The 19,659-nt window shown below is 37.4% G+C and overlaps 1 protein-coding gene across 6 annotated transcripts in view; it reads right to left on the reverse strand.

Moving 5' to 3' along the window:
• Positions 1-1,667: 1,667 nt before the first annotated feature.
• The window catches only part of ANKRD12 (ankyrin repeat domain 12), a 59,459-nt gene continuing 41,467 nt past the window's right edge, over positions 1,668-19,659 (reverse strand). For 4 of the 6 annotated variants that reach the window (XM_059483536.1, XM_059483654.1, XM_059483848.1 and 1 more), the window contains 5 exons: positions 14,301-18,982; positions 8,123-8,221; positions 5,843-5,986; positions 3,268-3,363; positions 1,668-2,940 (listed from right to left, as the gene is read on the reverse strand). In XM_059483536.1, the coding sequence (XP_059339519.1) occupies positions 2,755-2,940; positions 3,268-3,363; positions 5,843-5,986; positions 8,123-8,221; positions 14,301-18,982 (5,207 nt within the window). In that variant the 3' untranslated portion in view covers positions 1,668-2,754. Of the gene's footprint in view, positions 2,941-3,267; positions 5,605-5,842; positions 5,987-8,122; positions 8,222-14,300; positions 18,983-19,659 lie in introns of all 6 variants that reach the window. The other 2 variants (XR_009419565.1, XR_009419576.1) reach the window with 2 other exon arrangements.

The raw sequence follows: 19,659 nt of genomic DNA on the forward strand, positions 1-19,659 counted from the left end.
AAGGAACCGGGGGCAGCGCCCCTGGAAGCGCCAGCGGGGGGGAACGCGATGAACTTCCCCGATGGCCGAGGAGGTGCAGGTGCCCGGGGGAGGGCAGGGACCGCCTGCATTGGGAAGGGACCCTGGGCTTCCGGACAGCCTCTCCCAGGACCTCTAAAACGCGGCCGGACGGCGGCTTTATCCTCCCACGTGCCAAGCCCCAAGGAACCAAGGTAACAAGTTTGGTCCCTAGAAGAAAAACACAAGAGGATCCTGGCTGGGTACCCAGGAACTCAGAGTAGCTCTCGGGCTTCCCAGGAGGCAGCTGGACCCTGGCGAGGGAAACAGCCATCGCGCCAACGCGTTACTGCCGTGTTTCCTCTCATCCCTTCTTCCCAGATTCCGGCACTGTGCTGAGGTAAACCCACAGGCCGGTGTCCTTAAACAACACAGGAGGTACCATCCCACAGAGTAAACTCGGGGAAAGAAAAGAAAAGGAAAAACAAAAAAAGGGAACAAACCTTGGATTCAAATGAGAGAAGCCAAGAGATCATTATCTATGGGACTGAAACATTTGGAGCAATAAAACTTACTAAGAAGTTGCAATTGTAAAAACTCTGTTGCGGAGACTGGGAAATCGTTTCTCCTTATAAAGAAGACCCAGAGTAATGCTAAGAAACATCTGTCTTCAGATCTCCTTACAAGATACTGCCAAAATATTTTTCTTGTCTCCTGCAGACCAAGTATTTTTGTCACACACTTCGTTTTTAACACAGCCAAGACTTGTACAACCCAGTTTATTTACTGTTCTTTTTGCTAGCCTCTTAATTACTATCTCATATTTCTGCCACTTCCAGTCACGTCTGTTGCTTTTTACTACTCTAGCAAGTATCTGATAGAAGTAACTTGTACCCACTTACTAGTTAACACCTTGCAGCTTTATCCATTTTTCCTCATCTTTTCAAGCAGATAAAATAGATTTCTGCAGCATTTTAAGATTTTACAGCTATGTTCAGAAGAGTATTTAACTTGGAGAAGAAATTTGCTCTTTCCTCAATAGTTTCAATTTTGAATGAGATCAGAAAGATATTCCTGTAACAAAAGCAGGAACAACTTCTCCTTCCACAGGTACTTAACAAATTAAAAGTGAAAAAAACCAAAAACAACTTACAGGTCAGGAACTACACACTAATTGGCTTTACTGTGCTTGAGTTACTATTTATTCTAAACTGGCACCAGCAGTGATGTGCAGAGGGAAGGAATCTGCTGTCCACAAAGTCTCTTGTGTGTCCACATTCACACAAGCACAAGGAATAAGTTCTCTGGAGTAGCTCACCTACTCATTTAAAAATCAGTTCAAAACCAAGGATTTAAAATCTCTTATTCTGAGTAACCAGCTGTCCTGTCCAAGCTTCACTTCCTTCAGAAATAATTTCACAGACATCAGATCTCGAGCATTCTTGAATAATTTACGGCCTGGAGGGTAACAAATCTTTTTCATGAATATCTGTAACCTCCTACTAATAAATAATTAACTGTCTGGTCATTAACAATACTAAGAATAAAAAGCATTAAATTTCACAACATGGAGAATTTTTTTTTAACTTTTCCACCGAGTCTCCTTATATATTCCAGGAATGCTAAGGTTTGATGTATCAAGTGTTCCAATACTAAGAAATTCCAACTAATAACAGGACCAATAAAATTTATTAAGTATTATATTTACAACTATTTACATATCCCTTCCATAGATTAATATTAAAATAGACAATATACAATTTAAGAATTTTAATTCAAAGGCATTTTGTTGGAAAAAATAGGCTCTATTACGAGACCACCATATAAGAGAAAAAGGGTTTTTTTGTTTTACACAAAAATATTTTCAGTATAGGAAGTCGTAGGTATGGCATTACAACAGCAGACTAATATGAAGTATGATTTTGTAAATATTACAACAGTTTAGGTATCAGTTATTGAAGGGAAGGAGTTCAGAGTCCTGTGGAGCATGCAATACAGTTCAATCCTCTTACAGTTATGGTGATGAAACAAGCAGCTAAATCAAACGCATGCCATACAAAAGGGAACTGCCAACCAGGAACACACTACACTTAATAAAAACGACAACTTTGGTCCAATAAAACATTAGACAAAAACAGTTTTACAGTTAAAATATCTATTTTATACAGGTTTGAACATTAATTACAAGACTATTTACATTTGCACAATATGTATAAAATAAATTATTTAAAAATGAAGACAATATTACATCTTTTTCCAAAAAGAATTCTGTACAGTAATTTACAAAACATCATAAGATTGATTCTTTTTCTCCAAGTCTTACACTTTCTTCCACAGGCTTTCTCATAATTTTTCTGTGGGAGTTCAACTGTTACTGAAGTTTCATAATACAAAGCTTTATAGCAGATTATAAGTATCGTTTGCTTTTTGGTGGATGTTTTAGTTATTTACAGCTTCCAGCGCTGTAAACTCACCAGGTTTTGTCATCTTTTTCAGCAATAAGCCATAAAGCTACAGGCAATTTTAAAACACAGATAACAGCAGTTACTGGGAATCTGAATTTAAAATCAGCATCCATCTTCTGTGTTTGAGCAAGTGTCTGTGCCACACTTCTCTGTAGGAACACCTGAATTATGGAGAAAGGTAGTATTCCACAGAATTAAGTGCTCTGTCTCAAAAGAAAAAATACCTTTGTGCATCACTGCACCTCAGTCTCCAGCTGTCCACGGCGAGGGACGAGCCAGGCGGTGCCGGCTGTCATATGGGTGTCAGTTCAAAGTCATCATTAACATCAACAAGAGGAACATAGAACTCCTGAATTTCATAAATGCTGATAGATTTGTAGGTAGCAGGATCGAGCTCTTGCAGTTTAAGCTGCCACTCCAGTCTCTGCACTGCGTTCAGCGCCGCTGCTTCGTGCTGCTGCCTCATCAAAAGGCACGTCTGGTTTGAAATTGAGAAAGAAGTTATTGAAGTATTTGAAAAAATATTATTGCAGCAAGTTTGAACACAGGAAAAGTCTCTAAGAGCCTCTCTGGTGATAGTAAATAATTCCCCCAGTATATATTTAGAAATTTGCAGAATATTTCATTACACTACATGGAAACAAAAGTTAGGTTTTTTCTATACTGATAGACCTTCCTTTGTGTTGCCTCCACAGAAGCCCATGATACTGCACACAAATCTATTCTTTATTCATCTCATCTTCATGTTGACATTAATTTTGGTTTGGTTTTTTTTTTTTTTAAGCAGAAAAACTAAGATGTGTACCTTTAATTTGTCAAATTTATCATCAACGTCTTGCAGCCATGACATGAACTGCCTTGCATTAAACCGATCCCTCACCGATGTTTTGCTATCATCAGTCTGCAAAAAACAAACATTTATTAAAACCTGATGATTCAATCTGAAACATTAAAACACAAAACCTACTCCGTGGGACATAAACAGTAAACAATCCCACAAACACTGCTTCCCATGGAAAAAGAGATTCAAAATACAAAGGTATATGAAAATATAAATGTTGACCAACACTTCCCTCTGTGAGCCAGCTGCTCACTAAAAATGGGTATTTTCAGACTTCCTCAAGCTATTTATTGTGCTCTGGTTTTGAAATTTAGAATGGGAAGCTTAAGGATTTACACCTTAAAGTCTTAACTAATAAAAGATCCTTCCACAAAACTACTGTCTCTTTTTGCTCTTTAAAACACAGTATCAAATCAATATCCCTCATGGAAAAGCAAAAACATTAATAAAGGAAAAATTAAGCAGCCTTATTTAACTGACTACACAAGTATTGAAAGCAATTAAAAATATTTCCGCCATCACAATCCTCAAAAGGAGATTAAAAAATTGAGCAGACCTGTATTACGTCCTGCTTAATGAAATAGTTTTATTTTTAATTCCAACTTTTTCCAAAGGATTTGGAATGTTACATCTGTCCGCTGTGAAAAATTAGATATAGTCTATGCACAGTCCTAAAGCCAGACTATGCCAATCTAACATTTAAATTATAACCACTAAATACAAGAAGCTGCTGTTCCTCTTTCAAAGAGAAAAGAAGACACTGCAGGAATTTGTATACTGTAGCAGAAGGAACAAAAAGAAGCCCAACCAAATGTGCAAAGATTGACCTTTCTAGAGAACAAAATAAGTTGTTTGCTAATGAGGTAACAGGAAAATTGCAGGATGCACTACAGGACAATGTCTTCTTATGCATCTACACTCTTCCCATTAAACAAATTTGAATCAAACCATCAAGCTGGTAGTATAAAACATTGATTTCAATTATATAAAAATGTATTTCATAATTTGCTCAATATTATATGCAATGTAGTTTCCTAAGAAAAATTACCACAGACCAAAACACAAAGTTGTTGAAGCAGTGAGGGGGAAGGAGAGGCATTTTATTGCTCTTGTTATTATATAGATGGTAAAAAAATGGCAGTACTTGGGGGGGGCACATCTCAACTTCTCCCCCAACAAGGATTCCTTTTGTTTCATAAATTCAAATACAGAATCAGCTTACTTAAAACAAATTGTAAAATGTTAACTACAAAAATGCACTTATGTGCACAACTCACATATTCCTCATCTCTAAAAAGCTCAAGGCCTCTGAATTGGAGCAGAAATAAAGCAAAGGATTTTCCGAATTTTGGAAGAGAAAAATTTTTGCCCTATCAGTTAGAAGTACTAAGGACATGATGCTTTAAAAATTTATCTGTGTGAAGCTTAAAATGAGACAACAATACAGTCTCCATAAACTGCTATCTCCTGCTGAATCACCTTGTAGGGCATAGCTCTAGTTCTTTAAAGGCTGGGTAAAAACGTAGCAACTGACTGAAAAAACACTGGAAGCTGTAATAATTCTATAAAGGGCTGTAGAACTAATGTAAAATCTCTCATATGTTGGAAATGTACGTGTTTCATTTTAAAATGCTCAACATCCAATGCACCAATACTTTTATTACACCCAAAATATCAACATTTCCTCCTTGCATTATGTGCTTCTCACAGCCACTGTAACAGGTATCAAATGTTGGTTCTGTGTTTGCTAATTGGAAAAACTGTCCACTAAATACCAACACCACGAGATAATTTTATCTTAGAGATACAGCTGCAGCCAACTTTTGAGTGACAGTCCATACAACATACACAGATTGTGAAGCACATTTCTTATTTTATATGTTTTATTCAGGACTAAATACTCACGCTGAACATGTAAATAACAGGGCACAAGTAAGTCATATAGAGTCTGAAGTAATTTTGAAAAAGGTTATTTCATCTGGTAGCATTCAACATTTCACTGCTGGTCATCTGTTTTTTATGGTACAGTTCTAGCAGCTGCCTTGTACAGAGGAGGGAAGTGTAATGTGGATACGTCCACAAACATCTCCAGAGTTCACAAACCAATTTCATCACTTCACACACTACTGCATTCCAATTATCTGGATTTCTGATAGATGTCATCTTCTGTGCTGATAATTTCTTTGCTCTTGTTTAAGCTATATTCGTAAGCTTCAAAAACATGTTCTGTTTATGACTGAAATCTGTTTTTTATAACAAAATCAGCAGAGGAATGTTCTTATTTTATCCATCTCATAATTCCTGGATTTGAAAGAAAACCAGACACGGCAGAAAACAGAAAGAACACACACATACACACATATCCTCCCATTACTGTACACCCAATGGAGGCCTAATATAAGTAACAACCTATCATGGGCATAATCTTAATTCCAGGCAAATCCACGACAATTTTGCTATGGGAACAGAATTCTCTCTGAATACTTGAGCCAGGCTAGCAAGACCTTTTTGTCTGAAGCTGTGAAGGACAAATCTTTACCTGAGCATCCAGAGGCACGTTGTACACCTCAGCATCCAGCAGCACAGTGCAGGCACTGAAGGGCAGAGTTTGATTAGCCAAGGTCCTGGCTGCTCGGTAGTGAACACGTAAAACCTCTTGCTCATTAGAGACAATAAGCTTTTCCTAAATAAGATATCAACATATAGATATACATTTAGTAAGTTAAACATTCATACAAATATCCACTAATTCAAACATATCTTTTCAGGGCTTACACTTTTGAACACTGTGAGAAATTGCATGCTGAAGGTAGGAGGGGTTGTTCTTCTAATCAAATAGGAAATTGCAATTTGATGATGCAAAGATTGTCCCATGGATGTCAGAACTGAAAACACCTTCTCCTTAGCCCCAGCCTCCACTGATGGCTGAACGTTTCCACTTACTGAGGCAAGTCTTGGTTAATGAAGGTGGTGAAAGATGAAAGGTAGGAGGAGCATAGGTTTAGAATACACATTTGTGAATGTTAACTGTATGAAGCCTTTTCTCCAGGCACACTGGCCAAGCAAACTGAAGCAGAAATGCACTATTTGCATGATGATGTTTTTAAAAACAACATGCAATAACTCCCTAAATTCACATCGCATAAATATTCTTTCCTAAACTGAGACAACAAAAATACAACTCACTTGACAAAACTTGACTTACAATTCTATAAAGTGGATATAATTTGAAGAACAGCCTATATGAACAAAATAACTAGGCATATGTGTAATTTTTTAAGACACAGAAAAATGTTTGTATGTGTTTACTGCTCTACAATAAAATGGCTCTAATTTTTATCAAAATAAAAGAAGGTGCATTATAATATTATAATATATTTCCTGTTTTTCAGAAAACAGGAAAAGGACCACCTTTGCTTTGGTTAGAATCATAGAGTCTGTGCTGGAATGGACCTTAAAGATTATCTATCTACAACTCCCCAGCTGTGGGCAAGAACACCCTCCACTAGACCAGTTTGGTCAGGGCTCCCCACAGCCTGGCACTGAACACTGCCAGGGATGGGGCACCCACAGCTTCTCTGGGCAACCTGTTCCAGTGCCTCACCACCTCACAATAAAGAATTTTTCTTAATATCTAATCTAAATTTCTCTCCTTTGGTTTACAACTGTACCTCCCCTTGTCTTATCACTATTTGCCTGTGTTAAAAGTCACTTTGCCTCTTTTTTACAAGCCCCTTTAAGTACTGAAAAGCACCAATGAAGTCTCCCAGGAGCCTTCTGTTATCCAGGCTGAACAGCCCAGGTTTCTCAGTCTGTTCTCCATAAGAGAGGTGCTCCAGTCCTCTCATCAGTTTCCTGGCCCTGCTCCGGACTCACTCCAACAGGTCCATGTCCTCTTTCCGCTGGGGACCCCAGGGCTGGATGCAGCACTCTAAGGGAGGGATGTCCCACCAGAGCAGAGGGACAGAATCCCCCCCCCCTTGCCCAGCTGGCCAAAGTATTTTTAGTTGCAACTGATTTCTTTTCACTCAGAACTTGAACCACGTTTACAATTTCTGTGCTACTTATTTAATACTCTTCACTGAAATACTAAATTCAAGAAAAACCCCTCCCTCAGCTGAGTTTGTTAAGTCACATCGGAACTGTCAATTGAAAAAGTAACACACTGGGTTTGATGTGGCAGCTCCTTGTGTAACTATGTGGAAATCCTTGTGATGCATCCCTGTCTGTGCCCACAAGTTATCTGGCCACAATATTGGCATCTAAAGCTAGGTTACCAAGGAAAAAGGGCAACCTAAAATTACAGAATACTCATAAACCAGGAATATTTTCTCTGTTTCTGTGCTCAAAATCAGTGATGACTACAGATGTAACTCTAATATAATGTTAGGCAGTTTCTGAGCAGAATACTGCCAAACATGTTTCAGTCTTACAGCCACACACGTCTCCTCTCAATAAAGAATTTACTTTATCTTCAATTCTTTTAACTAAGTCAATTTGGATCTGAAGTCTACAATCATCATTAGCTTTTAAAATGACAGTGTGAAGCTTCCTTCCCACTGCTTCTAGGATAAATCTGGGACACAACTCAGAGCAATTAACAGAAAAAAGCTGTTGTCTTACCAACTTGAGGGTTCTGCTAACAGCTGTTCAAACCATTTTGCCCCCCCCTACTTCGAAGTTTCTCCAATTAATAAATTTGGATAGACAGAAGATTACTTCTAAGCATTGTTAAATTAAGAAAAATGTAGTCTGTTTGTTGAAAAGGCAAAAAATCCTAAAGCTTAAATCCAGGACATAAAAAATAAATTATTCTCACCCTTTCAATACTGTGCTGTAAACGCAGTTTCATCCTTACAACCTCCTGTTGTTTAAATAGCTCCTTAAGTGGGTCCGACAGTGATGGAGGTGGTGTAATCTGTGGAAAAAGTTTTATAAATAATATAGTGAATGTGTATTTCACATGCTTAGCATTGCTTATGTGATCTATTAAAAAAAAAACCCCAAGAAACAATAAGGCATTTTAAAAGAAAAATAATTTTACTTTTTTTAATTATGTGAATTCAACATGTTTGCAGTGTTTGCAGTAAAAGGTTTTAAGAATTCCATACCATAAAATTAATAAACCCAAGTGAAAACAGCATTTCAAGCTCTTTAGAGCTTTTAACCAGTCATTATCAGCATTCCATAGCTGTTCTTTTTAAAAGGCTATAGTGTAGAATATAGTAAGAATACAACTTGCTTCCTGTTCTGAAGATTCTTTAAAGCACAGCTGTTCATTTTGAGAAGATAAAAACTGCCTAGCAAAAAGCAAGAAAAAAGTAAAAAAAAGTAAAGCATTGCTAAAAAAAAACCCCAACCCCTTCATATATTCATACAACAGCAACAGCATTTTATACTGCACAAAAGATAACCAACCATACTCCTAATCTTGCAATCATACAGAACACAAGAAAGCACAAAAAGTAGACTAGAGACCCAGACACTAGCTTGAAAAAGTGATTCTTCCTGTCAGTTATTTAAGTAAGTTTTTAAAAAACCTTATTCCTTGGAAAGAAAATAATTTTAAAAAATCAAATAGACTTGAGTGACATATCAATGCTGTTACTGATTTGCTATACTATAAACATTTTGCATCTTCAGTCAATTACAGTAAACATCCAGAATTACTGTCTGGTCTGAGCTGTAATGAAAAACATTGAGAAGGCACCCGGAGCCCTCCTGGCAACTGCAGAAATCAGATGCTTTTTCAGAAGTAAATAATAAACTTCTTGGGAGTTTTAAGGCTCCACCCAAAGTTCACTTTCCTTTATGCCAGCTCTATCTGACAGTTCAGCATGGGTTTTAACACCTGACAGATGTAAGAGCACTGATACTGCTTTGCAAAGACCCATTCAAACTACATGAAACACTGCCTACTACCACTGATACTCAAAAACTACAGCTCAAATACATATCTGCAGTTACTATACCCTGCCTCATACCTAACACAAGCAGAAAGATAAATAACTCTTTTCAATAAAATAGATCCTTCAACTGCCAAGAAGAAATAAATCCATTATGGAAATAAAGACACACTGTAGGTTAAACTAGATTATTAGTATCAATCTTGCACCTATACACTCCAGCAATGAAGTGATTTATCTACCAGAAATGCTTGAATTAGTATTATATTGGAAAATTATTTCGGGACATTTTTTTTCCCAATTGGAAGTTAGCCAGTGCCTCTGGAATTATAGCACATAATCTGAATAACTGATTGCAGTCAATTCCTTAAATTATTATATTGTATAAAATGACATTCAACTCCTTCACATTTCAAACTACAAAACAAGATACACTTCATTTTTCTAAGTGAAAACAGTTTGGTTCTCAAACCAGTAATGTTTATGGCATGTCATTTTGTGTAAAACAGCAGTATTAAAAACAAATACACCTCCTATAGTCTATTTTTCTTGAAGATTTTGCATTCATGGTACAGTACAATAGTGCTGTCGCAGTCTTTCAATGAAATAAGACAAGATGCTTGTAAATAATATCAAGCTTTAGTTTCAAGAAACCCAAAACGTCTCCCAAAATCTCCACTATTTTGCTTACAGAAAAGCACACAGATAAGAAGCAAGACAGAGTATCTAAATAAGCTTTGGGTTTATGCACATGGATTTTCCAGAAATAAAAATTTCAGAGCTGGCAAGCATCCTTATCACTTGAACAATTTCACAGAATCACAGAATGGTCTGGGTAGGAAGGGACCTCAGGGGTCATGGAGTTCCAAGCCCCCTGCCATGAGCAGGGATGCCACCCACTAGACCAGGGTACTCAAGGCCCCATCCAATCTGGCACTGAACACTTCCAAGGATGAGGTATCTACAGTTTCTCTTGGCAACCTGCTCCAGTGTCTCACCACTCTCACAGTGAAGAATTTTTTCCTACTACCTAATCTAAACCTCTCTCAGTTTGAAGATGTAATGTCCTTGTAATGTCACTACATTTCAAATATTTTTAAATGTTATGCCCTTAAATTTACAGACAGTTTGATTGTGCAACAGAAATAAGAATCAACATCATAGAAATAACCTGACAAGGAGCTGATCATCTAGACAGCAGAGCTGTGTGGTATTCTATTTAAATGTGTAGAACTCTGTTTCAGCAGATTATGCTCAGCCCTGAACACAGATTATGTTCAGACTTGTGTGACACTGACAGGTCTCCATGACCCCAGAGATCCCTATTGCCACCGGATACATTCATAAACTCTTCACTCCCGCCCAGCCCAGCACCACCTGCCAAAATACTACGTTTGGTTACAGTCATTTATGGAATTTTCTGGTTTTTCCTCTCTTCTTGGAAACTTGGGAAGGGTGAGCCTCAGATCCTTAGGAGTCTGAACACAGGATTAGGGCAGTTGCACACCACCTGCTGGAAATTCCAGCTTGTGAAGCAGCACTGGATTCAGACAAAGGAAATTGGTTTCTTTGAGACCAGAAAGTCTGACCTAAAGGCTCTGAGGCAGGAACAGCCAGAGGAGCCTCCTGGACCTTCCAGTCAAAGAAACAACTACTACACAGAACACAAAAAACTGTGTAGGGAAAATACAAACACATAAGTTGGACTTGTAAGAACAGAGCATGAAACTGAACACCACAATAAAAAAGGTGCCCTCTGTTTTGCATAACCAAAGCATCAAACTATTTTAAGGGCCCAGACTCCATAGAGAAGAGAGAGAAGCAAACGGGCCCTGCCTGCTTCAGAGAATTCTCTTTTCCCAGTCTGAGAAATGACCCAGAAGAGCCAGACAGATCTTGGCCTTGTGCCTCTGCTCCACCTCCCTTGGAGCCAGCCATTAGGGCAGGTTTGATTGGCCAGAGTTCACGTTCAAGGCATGCCCTTCCCATCTCCAACACATCAAAATCCATCAGCAACTTTCCTGCAGGCCTTGCATGCTTCAAAACAAATCCAGCTACAGCATCAACTCTTCACTCTATAAACCTTCAATCTCTATTTTGCCTGCTACAAACCTCCACTCTTCTATGTCATCCAAACAACTGGCCTGCTCTAATGCTCTGTTTCATGTATTTTGAAAACAAGTTTCTAGTAATACCCTTAAAAGTAGATCTTACTACTTGAGTTTCTACAGCAATGCCAGGGAGAATGGACAGAATCCCCTTTACTAAAAACACATCTGCTAGATAGGCACAGGAGGATGGCAGTGAATCATCCTGGCACCTTCTCTCAGGAGACAATACAGATAAAGATGACTGAGCCCTGTAGAACATGGAATAACCTGAAACGCAACAGAGCCAAGTACAATTGAAATTTCTCTGTTAGAAGAACCAGATTTGTTTCCTTCTATTTTGAACTGACCTGATGTCTCCTACCTTATGTTTTGTATTTGTACTGGTGAGAGAGAAGCCATAATTCATACATGAATATCCTCACAGCCTTAGGTGATCCGGGCTGTAAGTTACAATGTATAATCAAGGCTGTGGAAACAAGGTTTTTGCACACCATCTCCTGGCTCCCACCTACAGCATGTCTGAAGTTCATGAGATAAACCACAATGCATCATTAGAATTCCAATGCAAAGAGCAGTAAACACACTGTTCCATACACCAACCATTCCAAGTCTCAGTATCAGAGCTAAATATGCAGTCTCCACACAGACCTACACAAAGGATATCTGTAACACAGCAATAATTAAAGAAAGAGTATCTACTTTCTCTCCATGTAAATTGATGAGGCAAAAATTTGGTTAACAGAGAATCATTAGAGAATTGAAGGAAAAAACTGCAAAACAAACATGACAAAAAGGTATTTTTACAGTTGCTTATTAAATTCTGCATTATAGGGATAACAATACACTATTAATATTTCAGAGAGACTAAGCCTAGTCTTTATTTTCACTTTATTGGACAATATGTACAAGAAAAAAACACTCATTTCTGAGAATGAAATGATCCTTGGTTTAGCAATTCCCCTGTTCACAGTATTTGTAACAGGAATTATTATGACTGTGACTTTCAGTGGTGACAAAATAAAATCATTAGACTGTGTACACAAGCAAATTCTGCCAGTAAGTTAAATCTGAACTATTACTAGTGTTTTAAGCAATATTTTTTTTCTGAAAGGAAACCTGAGAAGTTTTATCAAAATTGTACACAAGTGACAGTAATTAAATAAAGCACTTAGTCATATTGGAGATTTTTTAGACAAGCAAAACTGAATTGCTTAGAGTATCTTCTTATTTAGAGCAAAACTCATGCTTTTTCTTACACTTTAACTCTAATGAAAATAATCACCAATTTCCCAATAATTTATTTTGGCTTCTCAAAATTTATTATCTTCCTTTTTGCTTCTAGGAACTTGAAATAAAAAGTTCCACCTGTTTTCTCTACTATCTGTAGAATATAACCAGGAGCATCAAAGTATATACAAAACAATTAACTGTTTAAAATATCATTACCATCAGAACATGTATGTGTAAGGAAGTAAACCAGAAATCTAAATGAGACAAAAATCAGTAACTGTAATCCTTCAACTACATACTCACATTTCTATCAACCTTATTTAAAGAGGCTTTTCTTTTCAATGATTAATTAAAAGCCATTGAGAATAGGAAGCACTTATCCATCTCTGACATTTTCTGAACCTGTTACCTGAGATTTTGCTCTCCAATACCTAAATTTATTTTCATTAACTGCAGAGCTCCTATTATACACAGCAATAGAGACAGGAAGGAATTATAAGGCAGTGCTTTAATATCAAGTCAAAACTCTGTCCTCCTTATGGTGTCTACACACGTTGCCATTTATGATTGGGAATTGAATTCTATTGCTCAGGTAGGAGATGGGCCAGGGAAAAATATATTCCAGGTTTCTCTACTTTCCACTTATCCCAAATTAAGCACTGAAGTGTGATTTCAAAGCAGTAAGCTGTAGCTCGGAAACAGTATGTACTTGACTAGCAGCAGCTTTAAAAATATGAAATCTGTGCCTCCAGTGATAAAGATGTTACAAAAGCTGCAACAGCTTCTGTAACATTGAGAAAGATTTGCAGACTTGGGAAGGCTGACAGCCTGGAACATCGTGGTAAAGCTTACCATATACCCTTGTTCACCTACAGACCTTGCAAAAGGTCTTACCCACATTCTTTCTTAGACTGTAACTGGCCTAGTAATTCCCAAAAAATGAGAACAAATAGCTTGTGTAGGGAATTAAGACTAGCTGCATAATGAAGCAAAAAAGTAAATTTTAAAATTTACACATTAAACTTCTGTTCATTGCTTCATCAAAAATTCCTCAACTCTACTGGAAAAAGCTAAAGGTTTTTACTCTCAAGTAAGGCTGAGTTATCTTAGATGAGCTGACATAATAACTTGATCATTCAAAAATGGAGATCTTAGACCTAAACAAGTGTCTCTGAACTACAGATGTTCTTCAGTAAAAAGGAAAAAAACCTTGACATATATTTAATAAAATTATGAACACTTTAGATTGATGGATTACAAAAGCCAGGACACAGCAGATTACATCTGCTGCATTTGAGATAGCTGGCAGGCTATCCTGCTTAAAATATTGGCAATAAAACATTTGGCAATGGACTTGGTATTTTTTTTTAAGCACTGCATGTCCACCCCCCTCCAAACAAAACAGCTTTGACTAATTAGCTTTAACGAAATTATTGACAGCAGAAATTCAGAGAAGCTCTCAATAATTTACTTCACTTCTGAAAGAGCAGGCTTTACATACTTTGAAATATAGTACTTGTCTGTGTGCCCTTGACATGGTTTGTCTTACAGTGACTGAAACCACTGTTTGTATTTCCAGTGAATGGGGCTTTTACATATGATGCTATTAATCAATATTAGTTGACATGTATCAGCTTACTGCTTCCGGCAGAATATTCAGAAGCAAGTTAGGAAGAATATGGAAGCTACAAAAACAAAACCAAAACATGCCTTTCCATTGCACTGCATGTTGAAAGACCATGTTACTTACAGTTGGGATGCATATCTTGCTCAGGGGATTGCCATCCAGCAGGTAGGAGCCATTGAAGGTCACATATTCATCGTAATATTGAGGCGCCTGAGGAATAACACTGCACAGCAATTTACGCTTCTCTTCTATTTTCTTCCTTATGTGCAAGTATTCAAAATAGGGGTTTGCTCTCTCTGAACTGTACGGCTGAATCTCTTCAAGTTTCAAAGAATCAACAATAGCTGCCAGTGACTGCTGGGTTTTCTCCTTGGCCTGCAGCAAAGAAGGGTTTGCTTGCGCAGGCTGAGGCACGCGTGACACCTTCCTTTTACGTGGATGATGTACCTGAACATCATCATCTTCAGTTAATCTAATTCTTGCTTTCATAGATGCTGACGATTCAGACTCTTTTTCTAATGTTTGTGTACAGCCAAGAGGATTCTGCTTGCCCTGGTTAGCAAGCAAATTTGCTCTGTTCCTCGTGATTCTTTGAGGTACTTCTTGCTGTTCCATCTTCTGATCCTCAGCAACTTCTTCTTCTACTTTAACTATTTGGCTGTATTTATGCACCTCTTCCTGTATAATCTGTTGTGAACTATTTTCCAAATTGGATATAGAGGAGTACTGTGGTGGGTCATCCTCCAACACATTTCCTCTGTCTGCAGTGCAGGGGCTTTTATTAACCAATTCATTTGTAATTCCCTTTGACATTCCTGAACTTAGTTCACAGAGATCAGCATTGGCTTTACTATCAACAATGTGCACAGAGACTAACTTTTCTTGTTGATCTTTTTCATTTCTAATATCTGAACTATCTGCTGTGTTACCATCCACTTCACTCAGGGCATTCTTACAAACAACTCTACTGAATGAGCTCATGTTTAACTGTGAACTGCTATCACTTTCAGGAGTATCCTTCTCTAATGGTAAATCATTCATCTTTTCATAGCTCTGAGAAACATCATTTGCAGAGCTCTCAGAATATACAGCCACAGGTGCATCTGTCTTCCTGAAGTTTGAAGGGGAGAAAGCGTTTTCCAGCTCTCTGGTACTAGTAGTATCTGTTTCCAAAGCAGAAGTTGCAGTCTGAACTAGATTTTGCTGCTGTACTAATGATGAATCTTGACTGATAATGCCTGGTAAAGAAACGTGTTTTGACACAACTGGAAGTGGCTGGATAGGTAAAGAACAAGGAGATTGTGAAGGCAAAACTGATGCAGATTCTTGAGAACTGGAACTTCCCTTAATTTCAGGGTGCTGAGGCAAAAAATCAGATACTTGTTGCTCTTTTAATGTCCTGCTCTCAGAATTATGCACTGCTACAATGCTTTTAGCATCTTGCTCTGGTACACCACAGCCTGAGCTGTTAAAGTCATTGTTTAATGAATTAAGTCTGTCAAAAGGCACATCCCACAATTTGGTTTGCTGAGTCACACCCCTTTGACTACATGGTTCTAAATGCATGTTAGGGTCTTCTGAAGGGCTCATCTGAGCAGTATCTTTAATGGTACTTGTCCCCGTTGTTGCCTGCTTGTTGCTAACAGCTCTGCTGGGAGATGATGTGAGGTTTGACTGCAGAACAGCCACACTGCTTTGAAAATCTCTTTCGAGCATGCTGCACAGTAGCTCTGGTTTAGGAGAAGTGCTATTGTAAGTCTGAAATGACGGCAAAGTGTTCTGGTTGTTTTCTTCTGATGTTCGAGGCTGTTTGCTGTGCTCAGAAACTGCAGCAGGCATGCTGCATCTTCGAATCTCTGTAACAGGCCTACACTCATTTAAAACCAGCTTAACATCTTCAGCAGATGCTGATCTCACATACATTTGTGGGAGCCGGTTCGTGAAAGGCGGCTTAATGCGATCTGGCAACTCAGCAAGACCATCGGCCTCTTTTTCCACAAGGGCTGGTGATTTGGCACTTGCCAAAAATGGTGACTGTGAAAAAGACATTTGGGAATCAGAACCTTCTGGCATAAAGTCCGAATCATATTCGATTACAGGCCTTGGAGTAGTCACTGTGGTATGGCAAGAATCCTCAGAGCTCGCAACAGAAACCATGGACACGGACCTGGAGCTCAGCCCCATCTTTTCATTTTCTGATCTGGGGGATCTATTTAAATTATCTAAAGCCAATGAAGCCTTTGCAACACTGACACTTCTTGTATCTACTGACTGTGATCTATTACTTGTAGCATCTTTCTGCTGTTTTTCCTTCATACAAACATCTGGCAACTCGGAACTTTTGGAACGAATCAGTTCTTTGCCTTTTACTTCAGTGAATGAGTGCTTGGGTTTTTCCTTCATTTTGTTATGCTCTGAACAAGTGCGGTTTCTCAAACGTTCCTTCTCTTTCTGTTTTATTTTTTCTTTATGCTTTCTATGCCACTGTTCTATTTCCAGATCTTTAAGGCTAAGCATTCTTTCGAAACTAGTTTGCATTAAATCATCATTGACTAATCTTTTTTCTTTAGGCCGAGCATCCTTCGATGCAGGAGCTAGTTTAGGCTTAAGTTTCTCATGTTCAAGTTTTAGTTTCAGCAAACTACTTTGATGCAGTTTATCTTTGTGCTTATCCCTCTCTTTGTATCTGTCTATATCTTTATCTTTTTTATCTTTCTCTCTACCATCTGGAGTTTTCAACAAATCATCTTTTGGTTTGTCTTTCAAAGATGACAGTTTGTCATGAACTGTTTTATTACTTTCGGTAATAGTGCATCTCCTTTCCTCTTGCATATGTTTCGAGCTTGCTGAGGATGAGGCCTCCTTGTCTTTGGATTTGTCTTTTTTTTCAAATTCCTTTTCTTTGGTTCTACTTTTTTCTGATTTAGTATATTCAGATTCTTTTTCAGACTGTTTGACTTTTCTTTCAGTACAGTGTTTTTCTTTGCTTTCAGCCCAGTGTCTGTCTTTATCAGCCTTTTCTTTATCATGCTTCTTATCAGTTTTTTCTTTATTTCTTTCCTTGTCATCAACTTTTTTAAGAGCACCCATGCTTTTTATTTTATCATTTTCCTTATGGCACCTTTCTGCTTGCTGAAAACTGGACTTCTCTTTTCCTTTCTCTGTATTCTCATTTATTTCTGCTTTATCCTTCTCCATTTTGTATTCATGCTTTAACTTTTTCTCTTTTTCTCCATGTTTTCTTTCTATCTTTTCAAAATCTTTTTCTTTGATTGAGAATCGCTTTTCTGTCTTCTCTTTATTTTCTTTTAAATTCTTTTCCTGCTTTTCAGTATCTGTTTCTCTTTCTACTACATGCACGCTAGCTGCCTCATCTTTAACACCAAAACAGAACAATTCAATTTCTTTATCTGCAAGCATAACATCTTTTTCTTCTTTTGTATCTTTTATTTTTTCATCCTTGAGAGACTTCTCATTTTCCTTTTTGCTCTTCTCTTTTTCTCTCTCATCTTTAATACTTCTCTCTTTCTGGAACTGTCTCTCCTTAACTAACTTATCTTCTTTTGCCACGGTTTTTTCTAGCTTTGATTTTCTGTCTGAAGAAAGAGATTCATGTTCCGTATTTATCAGCATATCATCATTTTCATCACTTTTGAAAAAGTTCTCTTTCCAAAATTCTCTGTCAAACTCAATACTTCTTTGAACCTCTTTAACATTATCTTTATGTTTGTGTTTTTCTCTTTCCCCATCCTGTTCCTTTTTGTGCTTTTCCTTTTCTCTTTCTTTGTGCTTTAATTTATGTTTTTTAAGTGTTTTACCTTCCTTGTCAATTTTTCTCAAAGTATATTCTGAATTCTCAAATGTTGAGCTATTATCTTCCTCTTTAATTTTAGGACTAGATTTTTCACCAAATTCCAAGTGAAAATCCTTTTGATGATGCTTACTTTTTTCTTTGTGCTTGCAAGATTTGCCACTAGAACTTTCTACCACATAATCAGAATCAGTGTTGTGATCATACCGAACTAATTCAGACTGCAATGTTATTTCAGAACCTCCTGGTGATAAGCAAGTTTTGGTGTTCTCTTGCTTTAATGGTGTTGACTGCTTTTCACTTAACCCACAGGGATGCTTTGGAGATTTTCCAGCAGTGATATGAAACAGCTGTAAAGAAGAGTCTTCTTTTGAGGTGAAAGACTTCTTAAAGGTTTCTTCCTCTCTAGCTTTATCTAAAGAATCTAACCCAGAAGTAGCTATATTTGTTACTCTAGCATTTTCTTTTTCTTGCTTTACTTCTTGATTCTCTTTATTTTTGCTTTGATTTTTTACTTTCCTTTTAACTTTGCCCTTTTGCTTGTGCTCGTTTGTAACCATATATTCTTTCTTCATTCTGACATCAGAATTTGATGTCTCTGAAACAGAGCAAGGAGAGACCATTTTCTTGTCCTGCATTATTTCTTCATCTGAACTTTCAGAACTTGAATAGAGAACTCTAGACGGTTTCTGCTTTTTGTTTTTGAATGATTTTGAAAACACAACTTTTTCTTGTTTCACAAATAAGCTGGTCTTTTCAACTTCAGTCTCATCTTCTTTCCTTGGGTCTTTTCTAAGAATATGTTTGTCATCAATCATTTTTTTCATTTCATCATCATCATCATCTTTGAACTCATACTCATCTAGAGCAGATGGAAGTGGCGCCTTACTAGGGACCGTTTGTTTGCTGTTGTTGGCTACTGAGTCCTTTTCTGCTTCTGAATCAACATTCCCATCTACACTGGAAGGATTTACAGATGGAGCTTCTTCAGAATCTAGAGTAAGAAAGTGAAAATTAATTGAATACTGATGGAACACTTGTCACACTTCAGGACAAAAGAGTTCAGTTGAGCAGTCACCTCTTCACAAATGAAAAAAGAATAAAACCTATCTTAAACACACAGCAAAATTTCTCACTAGAATTAAGCTTTTTAAGAAAAAACAAAAGGTCATGAAATCAAAGTTCTCCCCTCCCTTTACAGCTTTCACTTAAGCATGTAAAAATACTGAATAATATTTATATCTAATAAACGTAATGCAATTTAAATTTTGAAAACCTCATCCATTGTGCGTAATTACTGTATAACCTGACTCTTTCTAAAGGACAATACCCTGCACAGACTGTTGAGGAATCAGTTGCTAAATTGTAACAAGTTTCTATTACACATATGTAAAAATATTTGTCTTAAGATCAATGCTTTCACTAAGCTGAAGTTGATTCTGTGAAGTGATGCCACAACAGTCCCCTTAGAACAGAAGGATCATGCACTGCATTTCAGGTCATTCTAATGCCAAAAAAGCTAACACTACATCAGACCATAGGGCAATTTGACTTTTTTCCTTGAAGTATACTGAAACTTTGTCTAGAAAACATTCCTAGGGGGTAGTGTTTTATGTATTTGTCTGGGAAAGAGAAACCAACTTTTACAATCATGTGACATGATGCTTTTCT

Source organism: Ammospiza nelsoni, chromosome 1, assembly GCF_027579445.1.
Source record: "Ammospiza nelsoni isolate bAmmNel1 chromosome 1, bAmmNel1.pri, whole genome shotgun sequence".
Lineage (NCBI taxonomy): Eukaryota > Metazoa > Chordata > Aves > Passeriformes > Passerellidae > Ammospiza > Ammospiza nelsoni.